Raw genomic sequence first — 20411 nt, forward strand, 5'->3', positions numbered from 1 at the left:
CAATTTCTCCCCATAACTTAATTTTAGAGTTCAGGTATCATTCTGGTATTCTGTTTCACACTCATACCATAGTAGTTATATCCTCCCTAATATATGGTTTCCAGAACTGAACACAGTGCTCCAGGTGAGATCTAACCAGGGCTTTGTATAGTTGAAGGGTGGCTACTAATCTCTTGTATTCTAAACTTCTAAATATAAATGACAACGTTTTCTTTAGTCTTTCAGATGATTTTGTGGGGTCCATAGAATTGTAGAGATTGACAGAACAGAAAAGGGCCCTTCAGCCCAGCGGGACTATGTCAGTCAAAAACGACCACTTACCTATTCTAATCCTATTTTCCAGACTTGGCCTGCAGCACTGTATAACTTGGCATCACAAATGCACATCTAAATACTTCTTCAATGTTATATGTGTCTCTGTTTCTATCATACTTATAGGCAGTGAGTTCCAGACTCCCACCATCCTCTGGATGGAAAGTTATTTTCTCATAAATCCTCATAAACCTTCTACCCATTACCTTAAATCCCGCTATCAAGGGAACAAGTTCCTTCTTTGTCTGAGTTCTGAGTAAGGGTTACTCGACCTGAAACATTAACTCTGATTTATCTCTACAAAAGCTGCCAGACCTGTTGAGCTTTTCCAGCAATTTCTGTTTTTGTTCCTTCCTGCCTGCCCTACCTGAATCCCTCACAATTTAAAATATCTCAATCATATCCTCTTTCAATCTCCTCAGCTTGAAAAAAAACAACCTCAGCCTGTCCAAACTTTCTTCATAAGTGAAACTCTCCATCCCAGGCAACATCCTCGTTAAAAAAAAACCGAAGTTGCTGGAAAAGCTCAGCAGGTCTGGCAACATCTGCAAAAAAAAACTCAGAGTTGACATGTTAGGTCCAGTGACCCTTCCTCAGAACTCAGATACTGATGAAGGGTTGCTGGACCCAAAATGTTAACACTGATTTTTTTCTTCACAGATGCTGCTTCTTTGAGCAACTTCTGTTTTTGTTCCTGATTTACAGCATTCACAGTTTTTTTTTTTCGGTTTTTAACATCATGGTAAATCTTCTCTACCCATCTCTAGTGCAATTACATGGTTCTTGTAACATGGATTGCAGAACTGCATACAGTACCATCACTGTGACCTGACCAACAGTTTTTACAGATCTAGCATAACCTCAGAAAGAACTGTAGATGCTGTAAATCAGAAACAAAAATAGAAATTGCTGGAAAAGCTGAGTAAGTGGCAGCATGGTGCAGAGAAATCAGAGTTAACGTTTTGGGTTGAGTGACCCAAGGGAGGGTCTGAGGAACAGTAACCCAGATTTCTCTCAACTGATGCTGTCGCACCCGATGAGCTTTTCCAGCATCTTTTGTTTTCTTTCCAGCATAACTTCCCTGCTCTTAAAATCTGTGCCATAGCTAATGAAAGGCAAATATCCCATATTCCTTCTTAAACACTTTATCCATCTGTTCTGTTACCTGAAGGGACTGGTGGGCATGCATTCGAAAGTGCCTCAGATTTTCAATGCTTACCAGGCCCATGCCGTTCATCCTTCTTTGTCCTACTCAGTTGCATCACCTCCTGTAATTCTGGACTGAATTCCATCTGTGGCTGACTTGCTGTGTTTCTAACTTTTAACGATTTAGAAAGTAACTTCATTTGACTATTTTTAGATCCAAAGTCAGTAACCTCAAATTTGCCTACCTTGAAATCTATTTGCTGCATTTTTTTTTCATTCTGTTAACCTATCAATCTCTGTACTTTTATCCTTCCATATATACTGCTTATAATGCTATCTATGTGTTATCAGCAAATTGGTTAGCTGGCTTTCTATCCCATCATTAATAAATACGATGAATAATTGAAGCCCCAACACAAATTCTTGTGGGATGCCACTAGTCAAAATCTGTGATTGACTTTATCAAGTGTCTCTGGAAATTCACAGAAATAACATACTTTGACATTTTTTGTTGAAGTATAGTACTTTAGCCAGCGCTTCAAAACATTCATTCAAGTTTGTCAGGGATGTCATTTTACTACAGTTTCCATGTCAACTCTCAAAATGACGAAAAATCTACAAAGTGTTCAATCATCATAACCCTAATTACAGAAGCTAGCAATTTTCTAACAACAAATATTCAACAAATTTGTTTATAATATTCAGGTTTCCCTTCACTTCGTTGCTTAAATTGTGAATGGCAAGCATTTTTCTTTTCAATCTAAGGGAATGATTCCTAAATGGAGAGAATTTTGGAAGATTACAATGAGGGCAATTGCAGAGTTCTTAATGTTAAACTTCTGGAATGGAAATTATCTTGTCTTTGGGAATTATCACTCTTCAGTGCCATTGTTTTCTTCACTACTCTTACCTTTGATATATTAACTTTGGTGAGTCCCTGATTCAGTAGTAGTTTTTTTTTGCATTATTTGTCATACTAACTACTTCCTTGAAAGTGAATATTGACACAATATAATTTGTTCGGCACACTCATCACTTCCTTTTTTGATTGAGAGTACGATTGTCAGTTTTTTTAGATTCGATTAGATTAGATTAGATTCCCTACAGTATCGAAACAGGCCCTTTGGCCCAACAAGTCCACACCATCCCTTGAAGCATCCCACCCAGACCCATCCGCCTATAACTCACACACCCCTGAACACTATAGGCAATTTAGTGTGGCCAATCCACCTAACCTGCACATCTTTAGACGTGGGAGGAAACCGGAGCCCCCAGAGGAAACCCACGCAGACACAGGGAGAATGTGCAAACTCCACACAGACAGTCGCACGAGGCAGGAATCGAACCCGGGCCCCTGGCGCTGTGAGGCTGCAGTGCTAACCACTCTTTTCACAGTGAGTGTGTTCTCCTTCATTGAACATCACTTGGAGGAAACATTGAGGGTGGTAAGAATGCAGAATGTACTCTGAGTGGGGTATTTCAATGTCTATTGCCAAGAGTAGCTCAGCTACTGAACAAGTTGGCTGAGTCCTAAAGGATACATCTGCAAGACTGATGCTGTGGCATGTAGGAAGGGAACCAGCAAGAGAGAAAGAAGTTCTTAGCTTCATCTTTCAAATCTGCCTGTGGTTAAAGGAAGTTAAGGGCTGTGTAAAGATAAGAGAAGAAGTATAACATAGCAAAGATGAGCGGGAAGCCAGAGGACTGGGAAGCTTTTAAAGAGTAACAGAAGATAACTAAAAAGGCAATACACAGAGAAAAAAATGAAGTACGAAGGAAAACCGGCCAAAAATATAAAGGAGGATAGTAAAAGCTTTTTTAGGTATGTGAAAAGAAAAAAAAATGGTTAAGACTAAAATTGGGCCCTTGAAGTCAGAAATGGGTGAATTTATAATGGGGAACAAGGAAATGGCAGAAGAGTTGAATAGGTACTTTGGATCTGTCTTCACTAGGGAAGACACAAGCAATCTCCCAGATGCAATAGTGGCTGAAGGACCTTGGGTAATGGACAAACTGAAGGCTATTTATATTAGGCAGGAAATGGTGTTGGATAGACTGTTAAGTCTGAAGGCTGATAAGTCCACGGGACCTGATGGCCTGCATCCCAGGGTACTTAAGGAGGTGGCTCTAGAAATTGAGGATGCATTGGTAATCATTTTCCAATGTTCTATAGATTCAGGATCAGTCTCTGTGGATTGGAGGGTGGCTAATGTTGCCCCACTTTTCAAGAAAGGAGGGAGAGAGAAAACAGGAAATTATAGACTGGTTAGCCTGACGTCAGTGGTGGGAAAGATGCTGGAGCCAATTATAAAAGATGAAATTACAACTCATTTGGATAGCAGTAACAGGATAGGTCAGAGTCAGCTTGGATTTACGAAGGTGAAATTGTGCTTGACTAATCTTCTGGAATTTTTTGAGGATGGAGCTATGAAGGTAGACAAGGGAGAGCCAGTGGATGTAGTGGACCAGGACTTTCAGAAAGCCTTTGATCAAGTCCCACATAGGAGATTGGTGAGCAAAATTAGAGCACATGGTATTGGGGGCAAAATACTGACTTGGATTGAAAATTGGCTGGCTGACAGGAAGCAAAGAGTAGTGATAAACGGTTCCCTTTCAGAATGGCAGGCGGTGACCAGTGGGGCACCACAAGGTTCGGTGCTGGGACTGCAGCTGTTTACAATATACATGAATGATATAGACAAAGGCATTAAAAGTAATATTTGCAAATTTCCTGATGACACAAAGCTGGGTGGCAGTGTGAAATGTGAGGAAGATGTTAGGAGAATACAGGGTGACTTGGACAGGCTAGGTGAGTGGACGGATGCATGGCAGATGCAGTTTAATGTGGATAAATGTGTGGTTATCCACTTTGGTGGCAAGAGCAGGAAGGCAGATTACTGACTAAATGGCGTCAAGTTAGGTAAGGGGAAATACAATGAGATCTAGGTGTTCTTGTGCATCAGTCAATGAAAGCAAGCATGCAGGTACTGCAGGCAGTGAAGAAAGCTAATGGCATGCTGGCCTTCATAACAAGAGGAGTTGAGTATAGGAGCAAAGAGGTCCTTCTGCAGCTGTACAGGACCCTGGTGAGACCGCACCTGGAGTATTGTGTGCAGTTTTGGTCTCCAAATTTGAGGAAGGACATTTTTGCTATTGAGGGAGTGCAGGGTAGGTTCACGAGGTCAATTCCCGGAATGGCGGGACTTTCATATGTTGAAAGATTGGAGCGACTGGGCTTGTATACACTTGATAATGGGAACTGCAGATGCTGGAGAATCCAAGATAACAAAGTGTGAAGTTGATGAAGGGTCTAGGCCCGAAACGTCAGCTTTTTTGCTCCTGAGATGCTGCTTGGCCTACTGTGTTCATCCAGCTTCACACTTTGTTATCTTGTATACACTTGAGTTGAGAAGGATGAGAGGGGATCTGATTGAGATGTATAAGATTATTAAGGGATTGGACGCTCTGGAGGTAGGAAGCATGTTTTTGCTGATGGGGAGTCCAGAACCAGAGGACACAGTTTAAAAATAAGAGGTAGGCCATTTAGAACAGAGTTGAGGAGAAACATCTTCACTCAGAGAGTGGTGGATGTATGTAATGGCCTGCCCAGAAGGCAGTGGAGGCCAAGTCTCTGGATAGTTTCAAGAAAGAGATGGATAGAGCTCTTAAAGATAGTGGAATCAAGGGCTATGGGGATAAGGCAGGAACAGGATATTAATTGTGGATAATCAGTCATGATCTTAATGAATGGTGGTGCTGGCTCGAAGGACGGAATGGCCTACTCCTGCACCTAATGCCTATTGTCTATGCATGCATTTGTATATGACTGTATTGAATGAATGATCAAGGTACAGCCTTTGTGGAGATGAAGTCAAATCTTTACAGCAAAATATGTTGCCTGGCACCATGACCATCCGGAATGGGATAGATTTCAGATGGATCTAGCAGTTCAAGACTGGCCATCAATGAGGTGCTGTGGAGCATCAGCTGCAACAGAATTGTAATTAACCACAAACCGGAACCTCAAGCCTGGCATACTCCCTTTGAATTGTTGTCATCAAACCAGGGGATCCACCGTAATTCAATAGAGAATGCAGGAGGGCATGCCAGGACCAGCACCAAGCATGCCTAAAAATGAGATGTCAACCTGGTGAAGCTACAAAACAGGACTACTTGCACGCCAAACAGCATAAGCAGCAAGTGATAGACAAAGCTAAGCGATTCCACAACCGATGGATCAGATCCAAGCTCTGCAGTCCTGCTACAGGTATTCCCCATCAATGATGGGGGAGGCCAACACTAGGTGCAGAATACAAGATTTAAGAATTTGCAAGCATCTTCAGCCAGAAGTATTAAGTGAATGGTCCATCTTTTCTTTCTCCTGAGGTCCCCAGCATTACTGATGGCAATCTGCAGATAATTTTATTCACGCCACATGATTTCTTGAAACCGGATATTGCCATTGCTAAGGGCCTTGACAATATTGCTGCACTAGTGTTGTAACTGGACATTAACAATTTTGGCTCATTTTGGAGCAGATATCATCAGTACTATTGCAGGAATATTGCTGAACCATCATCTGCAAGTTCTCCTTCAAACCACACACCATTCTGATATGGAAAAGTATTGCTTTTACTTCAGTGTTGCTGGATTGAATCCTGGAATTCCCTCCCTAACACATGTCACCACACCACATGGACTACAGCAGCTCAAGAAGGCCGCTCACCATCACCTTCTTGTTGGAAATTGCAGACTGGGAAATAAATAATGGCCTCGCCAGTGACACCTAGATCCTATGCCTTTTTAAAAAAAAATTCCTGAAGGGCAGCACAGCGGCACAGCGATTAGCACTGCAGCCTCACAGCACCAGGAACCTGGGTTCGATTCCAACCTCAGGTGACTGTCTGTGTAGAGTTGGCACATTCTCCCCGTGTCTGAGTGGATTTCCTACGGGTGCTCCAATTTCTTCTCACAATCCAGAGATGTGCAGGTTAGCCATTATCAGCCATGCTAAATTGCCCATAGTTTTTAGGAGATGTGCAGGCTATGCGAGTTAGTCATGGGAAAAAGGTAGGGAGTGTGTCTAGGTGGGATGCTCTTCAGAGGATCATTGCAGACTCAATGGGCTGAATGGCCTGCTTCCACACTGTAGGGATTCTATGATGTAATTGTAAAATGTTCTTGTATTGGTTTGATATCCTTTTCCAGTTTCTTCTCATCTTCCATTTTTTGTAACTCCTTTGCTGTTATCCTTTGCTATTCTTTGTATCTTTCCATTTTACCAGAATCTGTGCTTTTTGATTAATGTTTTGTCTTCTTTTCTTTAGTTTTATGCTTCTTCCTACTTTGTTTTAGTTGTCCATGCTATTCTTTTTGGCAAGCAAGACTCTTTCATTCCAGAAAAATAAATTCGAACTGTTTCACATTACATTTTGAATTCCTCCAACTGAGCTTCTATCCTTTTACACATGAATGGATTTTCAGTTTATTATGGACAGTCTTCAACTTATGTTTTCCCATTAAACTCGGCCTAGAATCTTCTTTGCAGTTTCACATTTCTGTTTTTCATCCACAATTTTTAATGCATTCATGATATATTCATTGATTATTTAAATTCACACGTTAGGTTGCGATCTAAATCTGGTTCTTTGCCACATCTAATATTGTCTGCCATTTGTTGGTCCGAGAAGATTTTGCTTCAGAAAGCTAATCCCTGGTGCACTCAATAAATTTACTGCCTTTCTGATATATATGTCTGTTAATCCCAATCTATGTGAAAGTTAAATTCTCACATTTGTAACCACTTTCGGCTTTGCTACACATTTTTGTAATGTCTGTATTTGTACAGTCTACCACAACCCGGTACTAGCAAAGTCCGAAACACAACTCCCAGAACAAGCTTAGGAGGCAGTAAGGACCGCAGATTTTGGAAGTCAGAGTTGATAAAACGTGAAGCTAGAAAAGCACAGCAGTTCAGACAGCATTGGAGGAGCAGAACAGTCAACGTTTTGGGTCTGAATCCTTCACCTGGATGTTGAAACGTTGACTTTCGATGCTGTCCGAACCTGCTGTGCTTCTCCAGCTCCAAAGTTTATAGACTCCCAGAACAAGCTTTAATGCTTTTTGATTTCTTAACGCTAGCTGCAAAGTCGCCTCTATCTGTCTATCTCCTGTTATATCCTGTCTAATAATTGGAGTGATTTGAAGGTTAGTCATTTAGAGTGAGCCTGTCTCTTTACCATTTTCTCCATCCTTCCTATTGTCATTACAGCCTGGTGTATGTAGTTGCCAGTGCTGCTATCTGGCAGCCTGCCATCTCTGCCATAGGTGTGGAGAAAGGAGAGTATGGACAAATGTCATGAGGGAATGTAGGGGCAAACGTTTCATTTTGGAGCATTCCTTCTAATTCCTCACATTGAAATTTGCACTTTTCATGTAAATGTTCTTTAACATTCTGACAGAGTCAGATGTGCTTTCATCTGCTGATGAAAATGCCTCCTCTCAGCCTCAAACTTTTTTAGAAGAAGTGTCTCCTTTTGCTGCTATTGCCTGCCTTGGCAGTTCACACACCATAAGGGGTTACTACGGTAGCTAGTAGTACTCTCGTCAAAGTGGGGTCATAAATCTGGACACTCTGAAGTCCTCATTTCCCCTTCTTTCCTGTTGGGATGGGTTAACATTCACTCCCCCCCAATTTGGGGCGGCACGGTGGCTCAGTGGTTAGCACTGCAGCCTCACAGCACCAAGAACCCAGGTTCGATTCCAGCCTCGGGTAACTGTCTGTGTGGAGTTTGCACATTCTCCTCATGTCTGTGTGGGTTTGCTCCGGGTGCTCCGGTTTCTTCCCACAATCCAAAGATGTTCAGGTTAGGTGGATTGGCCATGCTAAATTGCCCATAGTGTTCAGGGGTGTGTGGGTTATAGGGGGATGGGTCTGGGTGAGATGCTTCAAGGGGCAGTGTGGACTTGTTGGGCCGAAGGGCCAGTTTCCACACTGTAGGGAATCTAATCTAATCTAATTCTAAGTTCCTGTAATGATGTCTCTACAACACTGAAACCTAGCTGCATAGCTGAACATGGCTGCCAAGGTCTCCTGCTATTTACCTGAAAACCATTGAGCAATGGCACACTGTAGTTGTTATTCAGTCAATGCTATCCATATCCATTATATTTCTATAAATGTCAAGTCAAAACATTATTTCTCTCAAGCAGCAGCCAGCATAATCATTCTTCTATTTCTAATTGAAAGTAGAAGTTCGACAAGAAACAGGATGATCATGATTGCTTACTTTGGCACAACAGGTCCCTGCAGCCAGTGTATTACACTGACATGGTATAACTGGATCCTAGCCAGTATGAAATGTCATTTTGGTCCAGTGAAAATAGGTGTTGGACAAGTACACTATCAGCTGATGTTTTATGGTCATAAATTTTTTTCATCTTCTCTGGCCAGACATTTCTTAATAGTCGTAAACAGGGGAAATGCTTGTCAGTGAAACAATATCAATGATGAAAGCCCAACTATAAAAGAAAGGCAGAAGTATACTGGACTCTCACAGCATTGCAGTTAATGCTGAGCAAATCCTAAAGGGGCTACAGTTACCATATCAAAGGCATGTTCTATACTTGGAGCAGACAAGAACAGCCCTCTTCCAAACATCTGCTTCGAGACTGAGCCAGTGCACAACATTTTTGTTTCTGTTCATTCTTTAGATTTTAACTTTGCTTATGAGCTTCATGTGCATTTGTGGCAATTCATTGGCAATGGTGATTGAATCACTGTGTACACTAGCTTGCAGTGTCAGATTCTTCTTCACAAATACAACAGACCCCCTGTTTTTCTTTGCAATTAATAGCCAGTCAGTGAAATTGGTGCCCCAAATCTATTAGTATTCCCACACTTCATATACACACACCAAATATTAGCTAAGCTCTTAAATTGTTTTCAATAAATATGTCAATGCCTCCTTCCAGGAATAGTTGCAAGGTCAATTTGGATGAATATTTTTAAACTTTCAATTAATATCTCACTGCATAATTTCAGGACCCACACATTTCAACATCACCAGTTCCCTGTAATTTTCTTCTTGGGCTGCATACACTAGCATTGGGGATGGTTGGGGTGAGTATCCTCAGACCATCTGCTGTTCCACCAGTGTCACATCAGTGGAAATTTAGCTACCTCCTTCACACATGAAAGTTGCATTTCTACCAAACACCCAATAAGTTATGGTCAAGAAACAGGTGAAGTCTGAAGAAAATTGCTCAGTATCCCCACCACAAAAACCTTACATTGTGAAGTTGTGCAGATTGGCACTGATGATGGGAGTTGGTTTTCAATTTAAGATTTTTTCATGATCAAGCTGTTTGATCATTTCAATGGGATGGAAAACAGGTTAACCTTTGTTTTTGCTGAGAAATCCTGTAATTCTATCTTTACAGCTTTTCCCATGGTAACTACTGGATTAAAACAATTCCAGATTTTTAAAAATATGTTCTAACAATTTCCCCCTCTTTTTAAGCGACTGCACCCCAGTCAAAAACTTAAAAATTTCAACATTGTCAATTTTCAACAGGTACCGCGACATCTTCACCTCATTCCGAAATAGATAGCAGCAGTGCCATTTTGGATGACAAGGAAGATTCCTATTTTACAGAAATACGGAATTTCATTGGAAACAGCAACTACACTGAACATTCCCCAGGACACTTGGAGGAGAGGTAAGGAACAGGACTTGGTGACAAAGTATTTAGTAGTTTCCATATTGGAAACATTTTTGCTGCCTTATTCAAAGTGCAGGCTAATTGATTTTTGTTGTATTATTTTCACCATCTTTGTCAATCACAGCATCAGTGTTAAAATGTAATAGCATGTAAATGTGTTAATCATTATTAAGTACTCCAGAAACATGATATCTGCAATTATAACTGGCCATCAGATCACGTTTATCAGATCTGAGGATGGAGCAGATATAGCCCAGCAGAGATAGTGGTTTACATTCAAACTACAGTCCATCAGGGGCTGGGTCAGGAATAGAATCGATAATGACCAAGAAGAGCAGCCCTTCGTGATTTTGACTCAGGGAAACTTTTTTGGTGCTCACAAAGATGAAGGTGAAGGAAAAGATAAAAAACAAACTCCTGCAGAGAAAAAGAACACAAAGATTTGAAGAAAAGAAAACTTTTTGTTCATACTCTGCAAGTTGCCTTGGCCTTGTCAAAGCGAAAAGATTTTGTCCACTTGTGAAAATTGCTTCAGTACTTATTCACTCAGCACACAATTACCTCATCACAATCAAAAAGTGATTTTAATAAATCTGTGGCCTGGTCTCATTTTACAGATGTAGCAGTCTGTCCATGGAGTTACAGCATTGAGAACAGCACTGAAAAAGGATATTCCATTTTTAATCATTTACACCTGTAGCTCATTACAAGCATTAAAATCAAAAGGATAATTCTGGCATCATTGTATCAACAAAATGTTGTTATTTTAATATATTGCTTGTAATTGAATCATATATCCTTAAGCACTCAGTTATAATGTGTATTCATGTGTCATTAAGTAGGTAAAGTTAGCTGTTTAATTTTTCTTTCATGTAATCGAATTTACAAGTGATAACTGAATACATCTATGCTGTGTCAGAGGATTAGTCTGGCAGTGCACAGGTTACAACTTTTGAGGGATCAATTAAAGCAGTCTCTCGGAAGTCTGGCAAAATCAACTCATCGTGATTGTGAATTACTCAGACCTTCAATTTTATGCAAAAAATACAAAGACTGAATACGATTAACAAAGCGCCTCACAAAATCACATGCATCTACAAGAAAACTGACTGTATTCCAGATGCTCATGGGACACACAGTAGTTTGGTAGCTTGGTTGTACAGAGTGTAGCTCATAGACACCTAAGGAGTAAAGGGCAATGTAAGTTCAGGCGACACTAAGGTCGGTGGAGTTGTGGAGAGTGACGAAGGATGCTGTAAGTTGCAGAGAGACATAGATAAGCTGCAGAGCTGGGCTGAGAGGTGGCAAATGGAGTTTAATGCAGACAAGTGTGAGGTGATGCACTTTGGTAGGAGTAACCAGAAGGCAAAGTACTGGGCTAATGGTAAGATTCTTAGTAGTGTAGATGAGCAGAGAGATCTCGGTGTCCATGTACACAGATCCTTGAAAGTTGCCACCTAGGTTGACAGGGCTGTTAAGAAGGCGTACAGTGTTTTAGCTTTTATTAATAGAGGGATCGAGTTCCTGAACCAAGAGGTTATGGTGAAGCTGTACAAAACTCTGGTGCGGCCGCACTTGGAGTATTGTGTACAGTTCTGGTCACCGCATTATAAGAAGGATGTGGAAGCTTTGGAAAGGGTGCCGAGGGGATTTCCTAGGATGTTGCCTGGTATGGAGGGAAGCTCTTACGAGGAAAGGCTGAGGGACTTGAAGCTGTTTTTATTAGAGAGAAGAAGGTTGAGAGGTGACTTAATTGAAACATATAGAATAATCAGAGGGTTAGATAGGGTGGATAGGGAGAGCCCTTTTCCTAGGATGGGGACGGCGAGCACGTGGGGGCATAGCTATAAATTGAGGGGTGAAAGATATAGGACAGATGTCAGAGGTAGTTTCTTTACTCAGAGAGTAGTAAGGGAATGGAACGCTTTGCCTGCAATGGTAGTAGATTCGCCAACTTTAGGTACATTTAAGTCATCATTGGATAAGCATATGGACATACATGGAATAGTGTAGGTTAGATGGGCTTGAGATCGGTATGACAGGTCGGCACAACATCGAGGGCCGAAGGGCCTGCACTGTGCTGTAATGTTCTATGTTCTATGCTCTATGTTCTGTGCTATTCAAGTACAATTGATAAGCTGGGAAGCCATTAGAGGTAATAAAACCAAGACCTTCAGATGCTAGAAATCTGAATCAAAAAGAGAGGTTGCTGGAGAAACTCTGCAGGTATGACAGCATCTGTGGAGAGAAAGCAGAATCACCCTTTCAGGTCCATATTGTTGCTCCTATCTTATTGCCACACCTAAACCAGCCTCAAATTCAACCCCCAGCTCCAGACTTGACTCAATCCTGGACATGTCCCCATCTCAGCCTAGAGACAAGATGCCCCCTCGCCAACATACCTGTTATCTCCCACCCACCCCTGCCCTACTCAAAGTAATTCATCACTTCACCCACTTGGCATATTACACCCTCCACACTTGTCATCTATCTATCTAGCCTCTTTCCTCTACCTAACTAGTACCCTACTCCTTACCCAACTGGTACCTTTCCTTCCTGCCATCCTTATCACAGAGTTACCTGATGTACAGATTCCTTTAAGTAACAGTTGTTGAAGTGGCTATCTCTGTTTCTGGACCTTTTTAAGTTTCAGAATCTAAAACTGACTGCTGTGAAAAGGGAGATGTAGTTTGCCAGCCCCTGACTGTTTCGCACTAGAAGGAAACTTTGACAATGGAAGTGCACCTCCTTATTTCTGAGGGTTTCCTTTTGTGTCAGAAATGTGCAGCTCTCCTGTGGAACAAGAAAGAAAGAGTGGAGTTACAATCTGGGGGACATTGCCATTCTTTAGAAAATCTAACTCACTATGAATTTTTTTAAAAATAAAAGACATTTGGCATAATCTTCAGAATTACAGATCAATTTGTTCAGTGCTAGAAATGGGAATAATCCTCAGAAGCATTCCATTGAAAAATGTTCTCATAAGTTATACATTGTAGAAGCTACACACCAGAAGATGTTATGAGAATACAGGGTGACTTGGACAGGATAGGTGAGTGGACGGATGCATGGCAGATGCAGCTTAATGTGGATAAATGTGTGGTTATCCACTTTGATGGCAAGAACAGGAAGGCAGATTACTATCTAAATGGTGTCAAGTTAGTTAAAGGGGAAGTTCAATGAGATCTGGGTGTTCTTGTACACCAATCAATGAAAGCAAACATGCAGGTACAGCAGGCAGTGAAGAAAGCTAATGGCATGCTGATCTTCATGACACGAGGAATTGAGTATGGGAGCAAAGAGGTCCTTCTGCAGCTGAACAGGGCCCTGGTGAGACCGTACCTGGAGTATTGTGTGCAGTTTTGGTCTCCAAATTTGAGGAAGGACATTCTTGTGATTGAGGGAGTGCAACGTAGGTTCACGAGGTCAATTCCCAGAATGGCGGGACTCTCATATGTTGAAAGATTGGAGTGACTGGGCTTGTATACACTTGAGTTTAGGAGGATGAGAGGGGATCTGATTGAGACATATAAGATTATTAAGGGATTGGACAATCTGGAGGCAGGAAGTATGTTTCCGTTGATGGGGAGTCCAGAACCAGAGGACGCAGTTTAAAAATAAGGGGTAGGCCATTTAGAACAGAGCTGAGGAAAAACGTCTTCACCCAGAGAGTAGTGGATATATGGAATGCTCTGCCCCAGAAGGCAGTGGAGGCCAAGTCTCTGGATAGTTTCAAGAAAGAGATGGATAGAGCTCTTAAAGATAGTGGAATCAAGGGTTATGGGGATAAGGCAGGAACAGGAAACTGATTGTAGATGATCAGCCATGATCATAATGAATGGTGGTGCTGGCTCGAAGGGCCAAATGGCCTACTCCTGCACCTATTGTCTATTGTAAATACTTTGAAATTGCTTGAGGTGGCAACTAAATTAGACAGTAACATGTATCCAGTTGCTATGATTTATTTGAATTTTGTGAAGTACGTAATAAAATTACATGTGAATGAACATTTTATTCACAGAAATAGAAGATAATTCCACATGTATGAGATCTGGGAGGTAATGACAACTGAAATATATATAAATATAAATATGTAAAACGAAAAAGAGTCGCTAACACAATCATTGCCCCTTTAGAGGATGAGAAGGGGAATTTAGTTATGGGATATGATGAAATGGCCGAGACATTGAACAGGTATTTTGTGTCGGTCTTCACAGTGGAGGGCACTAATAACGTGCCAGTAATTGACAAAGAGACAAAGGTAGGTGAGGACCTGGAAACAATCATTATTACGGAAGAGGTAGTGTTGGTCAAGCTAATGGAGCTAAGGATTGATTAGTCTCCCAGCCCTGATGGAATGCATCCCAGGGTACTGAAAGAAATGGTCAGAGAAATAGCAGGTGCATTGGTGGTAATTTTCCAAAATTCGCTCTGGGTCAGTCCCAGCAGATTATAAAACGGCAAATGTGACGCCACTGTTTAAAAAGGGAGGTAGACAAGGAAGAAATATCAAGGCATCTCGATAGAAATTATCCCATTGGCCAGATGCAGCATGAGTTCATGAGAGGCAGGTCATGCTTGTCAAATCTTTTGGAACTCTATGAAGACATTACGAGCAAGGTGGACAATGAGGACCCAGTGGATGTGGTGTACCTATATTTCCAAAAGGTCTTTGACAAGGTGCCGCACAAGAGGCTGCTGCATAAGATAAGGATGCATGGAATTAGGGGTAAAGTATTAGCATGGATAGAGGATTCGTTGACGAAGAAGAAGCAAAAATTGGGGATAAATGAGTGCTACTCTGGCTGGCAATCAGTGACTTGGGTGTGCCTCAGGAATCGGTGTTGGGACCGCAATTATTTAAAATTTAAATAGATGATTTGGAGTTGGGGACAACGTGTAGGGTGTCAAAGTTTGCAGATGACACTAAGATGAGTGGCAGAGCAAAGTGTGCAGAGGATTGTGAAACTTTGCAGAGGGACATAGATACATTGAGTGAGTGGGCAAAGGTTTGGCAGATGGAAGACAATGTAAATAAATGTGAAGTCATACATTTTGGTAGGAGTAATAATAAAAGGGATTATTACTTGAATGGTGAAAAGTTGCAGCATGCTGCTCTGCAGAGGGACCTGGGTGTCCTTGTCCATGAATCACAGAAGGTTGGTCTGCAGGGACAACAAGTAATTAGGAAGGCAAATGGACTTTTGCCCTTCATTGCTAATGAGATTGAGTTTAAAAGCAGAGAGGTTGTGTTGCAACTGTACAAGGTGCTGGTGAGGCCACACCTGGAGTACTGTGTGCAGTTTTAGTCTCCTTACTTGAGAAAGATGTACTGGCACTGGAGGGGGTGCAGAGGAGTTTCACTAGATTGATTCCAGAGTTGAGGGGGTTGTCTTTTGAGGAGAAACTGAGAAGATTGGGATTATATTCATTGGAATTCAGAAGATTGAGGGGGGATCTTATAGAAACAAATAAAATTATGAAGGGAATACATAAGAGAGAAGTAGAGAGGATGTTCCACTGCCAGGTGAAGCTAGGACAAGAGGGCATTGCTTCAAGATTAGAGGGAGCAGATTTAGGACTGAATTGAGAAGGAACTTCTTCACTCAGTGGGTTGTTAATCTATGGAATTCCTTGCCCAGTGAAGTAGTTGACGCTACTTCAGTAAACGTTTTTAAAGCTAAGGTTGATTTTTTTTTTGAACAATAAAGGAATTAAGGGATACGGTGAGAGTGCGACTATGTGGATCTGAGTCCACGAAGAAATCAGCCATGATCTTATTGAATGGTGGAGCAGGCGTGAAGGGCCAAACGGCCTACTCCTGCTCCTAGTTCTTATGTTCTGAAGTTCGACTGAATTTTATTGGGCCGCCTCTTTACATTATTTATAAACAATGTAGAATGGTGTCTGTCCAATAGAAATGAGATCATTTACTTTCACAAACATCTTTTAAAAGAAATTAGTGCTAATAGCATGTAACTATGAACTCTGACTGAGGGTATTGGTGAGGTTGGTGTAAGGTATTATTTGTACTTAAGACACTCCTCAGTCAGACATGCATAATGACTTGCCAGATTTTCCAGGTAATCTCCTAACATAGAGAAAAGGCCACACACCATTGGTTAAATGTCATTGTCGGCATGAAGAAAGGCTCTTAACTGTCTACTTAAAGGCTCAATTGGCTCTAAATGGGAGGCCTACCCTTCATCCTTCTCCACCACTGCTAAAAAGTCATGGCAAACCCACAAACCTTTGCCTTCCTTTGGCTTTGCCCACCCCACTCCTCACTTCTTCCAAGAATTCATTTTGTTTCTTAAAGTAAAAATCTTAAAAGTAAAATAAGGCTAAGAACCCAAGTTTTGTCTGTAAAATTCTGAAAGATGTTGATAATATCAATGGAAACAAAGCATTTAATTTAAGCACAAGGCAAGATAATACGAATACAAATTTAACAAACTATATGTAGGTCAGTGTGTTTTTGCACTGAATGATTCGTGGAATACATTGCCATCAAAAGTATTTAATCCTTTGTTAATTTGTTTCAAGAAGAACTAGAAACATTTCTGAAGAACAACAGGACTGAAGTTCATCAAAGAAATTCCTTGGAACCAACAGGAGCAGGAAAGGGCTGGCCATGAGGTGCCCTGAGGAGATGAACAGCAGCTAATTAAATAAAACTTCTTCCTTTTCTGAGGAAAGATCACCAGACCCAAAATATTAACTCTGATTTCTCTTCAAAGATGCTGCCAGACCTGCTGAGCTTTTCCAGCAACTTCTGTTTTTGTTAACTTCTTTCTTTTACTTTCTATCTACTGTTTACTGAATGCTTGTGAAGAAGAGCAAGACATTTCAGTAAAACGTTCTCTTTGAAAGATTTATTTCGCTGTTGATGTTCAGTTCACCCAGATTAATCCAGCTGATCAATTTTGATATGGCTGACTCACTATAAATTATGTGACTACAGGAACAAGTCAGAGATTGAGAGTTTTGCAGTGAGTATCTGACTTCCAAAAACTCACCCATAATCTACAATGCCTCTCTGATGAAGGGTCTAGGCCCGAAACATCAGCTTTTGTGCTCCTGTGATGTTGCTTGGCCTGCTGTGTTCATCCAGCTCCACACTTTCTTATCTACAATGCACATGTCAGCAATGTGATGGAATACACACCACTTGCCTGGATAAATGTCGCTCTAAGAAGCTGGATATCATCGAAAAGAAAGAAACCCCTTTCAGCGGCACCCTGTCCCCAACCTTAAACATTCACTCCCTCCACCATCAACATACATTGGCAGCAGTGTCTAATTTATACAAGATACAGCTTGTCAAGTCTCCTTCACCTGGATCTTCCAAACCTGCAGCCTTTACCATCTTGAAGAACAAGGACAGATGAACCAGAATGCCAATATCTACAAGTTCCCCTTCAAATCACACAATACCCTGGTTTGGTTCTATCTCATCATTACTTTCCTGTAGCTGGGTCAAAATCCTGGAAGATGTGGGCAGCATTGTGGATGTACATAAATCAAATTACTTTTTTTATTCATTTGTGGATGTGGGCATCGTTGGCTGAGCCAGCATTTCTTATTCATCCTTAGTAGTCCCTTGAGAAGGTGGTGGTGAGCTGCCTTCTTGAACTGCTGCAATCCTGCTGCTGTGGGTTGACCCGCAATGCCCTTAGGGAGGGAATTCCAGGATTCTTACCCAGTGACAATGAGCGAACGGTAAACTGCGGCAATTCAAGCAGGTAGTTCAGCAACATCTTTTCAAGGGCAATTAGGGATGGACAACAAGCGCTGGCTTAGCCAACAACAGCCTGACCCCAAAAACCAAAGACTCCAAAACTGTGTGTATGGTGCCTGTGGCTTCTTACAAGGCTTACAAGCTTTAATGTCTTTTACATCCTTTTCTCATCAACATTTTGTGTATCATTATTGCTAACTCAAACTTTCTAACAGTTTCTGATACATGAGCAACTTAGTGGGAAAATGGAAAATCATAGAAATGTAATGTTTTGTTGGCAGTAAATTTCTAACAGAGGCCGGGAATGTTGATTCAGTTTAGCATTTACACATTAGGCACTTCCTGAGGTTTTTATTAGATATTCTCCCAGTGCTGCTGTTTTACTGCTCCATAATTACACCTGAACACTTACAGGAAAGCGCTTCACACATATGAATATGGTTTCTGATACACCCAGTGAAGCAATGTGATGGTCTTGGATTATCACTGAGTAAATTCCCAACCTCTAAAAATTCTGAATAAAGACTGTGAACCTGTAGCACTATTAAGTCATTTAACCAGGGCAATTAAACCAATAGTTGCTGAAAATCCTCAGCTGGAAGCATTTTTAAAGAGAAATCAGTTCTGAGGAAGGGTCACTGGACCCAAAACGTTAAGTCTGATTTTTCCTCACAGATGCTTCCAGACCTGCTAAGTTTTTCTAGCAACTTCCATTTTGTTCCTGATATACTGTATTCACAGTTCTTTTGGTTTTGATAAAACCAGCAAATTGGAAACTGGAAAGCACTGTATGTTGAAATGGTGACACATAGTATGTTTTAGCAACTTTACACTTTGATTACCGGAGAGATGATAATGCAAAACATCCAGCTTTTGTTCAAAGGGAAGCATTACTTTGGCCATTCTAGTTTTTTGAGAACTTTGTAAACCCTATGCAACATCCTAGTCACGCTGGTCTTGAAAGTTAAAGATCGAAAAGAGCAGGAAAAGGCTGCCTATGGCATTGGGTGGCATGTTTGACATTCTGTTATTGCCGCTCCTGTGCCACACAGCATGTTCCTTGAATTACACAACCTAATCCAACCAGAGGTCTGCCTGAGCAAGTTGAGTGTTATTAGGAGACATTGACAAATTGATGCATCTCTTTTGGAAAGCCCCCACAAAACAAATACTGTTTGTACCACATTGTTAATGGCTGTAAATCAGCGCCTTTCAATGTAATGCATCAGGCATCTTCCAGCCTGTATACTGTCAACCTACCATCGACTGATAAAGAAGATCACAAATTCAGCAGGATAATCCATCCCAGTGCTTTCACAATTGACCAGCCATGAAAACGTGAGAAAATAAAAATTGTTCGCTTTCCTAGAATCCAGATCACTGATGTCTTGTTAAACTGCTGGTCAAAGGTGACCCAGGCGATGTTGATGGTTAGGAATTGGCTGATGGCCGTGCTTTGAAGGTCGTAGAGTGTGGTTTGACCTTTTCTCGTTCAAAGATGACTATTGTCTGGCTCTGGTAGGGCGCAAATGTTGCTTACCACTTGAACTCAGGGGCCATTACTCTCACCTCTCCTCCCATTTTTTTGTGTTCACAGGCTAAAAGAAGTGTGGAGAGAAAAGAGTTAATTTTTTTTGCATAGCATCTGTCACATGCTCAGGAATTTTTTTATTCATTCATGGGATGTGGCATCACTGGCTGGTCAATATTTATTGCCCATTCCTTGTTGCCTTGAGAGGATGGGAGTGAGCTGCCTTCAGAAGCCCATTAAAACCCTTATATTACTTTTGAAGTTTGGCAGTGTTGTTTGGTAGGCAAGTGAAGCAGTCAGTTTACAAACAATAAACTTCCATAAGCAGCAACAAGGTAGATTGCTACTTTATACATTTTTAGTGAAGTTAGTTGAGGGATCAGTTTTCATCAGCCCAGCAGCCAGTTACTGTTGGTTCTTCACATAAAGCTATCTATATGCCCATCTGAAGATGTCTCAGTTTAACCTGTAACTGAAACACAGCATTCAAACATGCTATCTTCCCTCAACTGTAAGTGGTCGCTGACATTATGTCCTCAAATTCTAGGGCTTTAACCAGAGATAGTGGTGAATTCTACCTGAGCTGAGAAATCAAGGTTCATTTCTCCAATATTTCATTTTTCTGAAAATGTAACGAGATGGCAGAATATGAATGCATATGCTAACTTCTACTTCTCATTTAAAGGTTTAATGAAATGAGAAATGATCAGAGTAAATTTTCCAAATTAATTTGTTTCAAGCTCCTAGGTGTAACTCTGTAACTTCGATCCCTGTATCCACTCAGTATATTTGAAAATATGATATTGACGTGAAGAGGTGAGTTATTAAGTCACACATTCTGAATGATAAATTCTTTTTTTTCTGAAGAAGTGTCCCGACCAGAAACATCAGATTTCCTGCTCCTATGATACTGCCTGGCCTGCTGTGCTCCTCCAGCTCCACACAGTGTTATCTCCG

General features: G+C 41.1%; 1 protein-coding gene across 9 annotated transcripts in view; it reads left to right on the forward strand.

Annotated features, from left to right (window-relative positions):
* The window catches only part of mecom (MDS1 and EVI1 complex locus), a 992273-nt gene that overhangs the window by 947555 nt on the left and 24307 nt on the right, over positions 1 to 20411 (forward strand). For all 9 annotated transcript variants that reach the window (XM_059651242.1, XM_059651246.1, XM_059651243.1 and 6 more), the window contains one exon: positions 10035 to 10179. In XM_059651242.1, the coding sequence (XP_059507225.1) occupies positions 10035 to 10179 (145 nt within the window). The remainder of the gene's footprint in view (positions 1 to 10034; positions 10180 to 20411) is intronic.

This window comes from Stegostoma tigrinum, chromosome 14 (genome assembly GCF_030684315.1).
Source record: "Stegostoma tigrinum isolate sSteTig4 chromosome 14, sSteTig4.hap1, whole genome shotgun sequence".
NCBI classification, from domain to species: domain Eukaryota; kingdom Metazoa; phylum Chordata; class Chondrichthyes; order Orectolobiformes; family Stegostomatidae; genus Stegostoma; species Stegostoma tigrinum.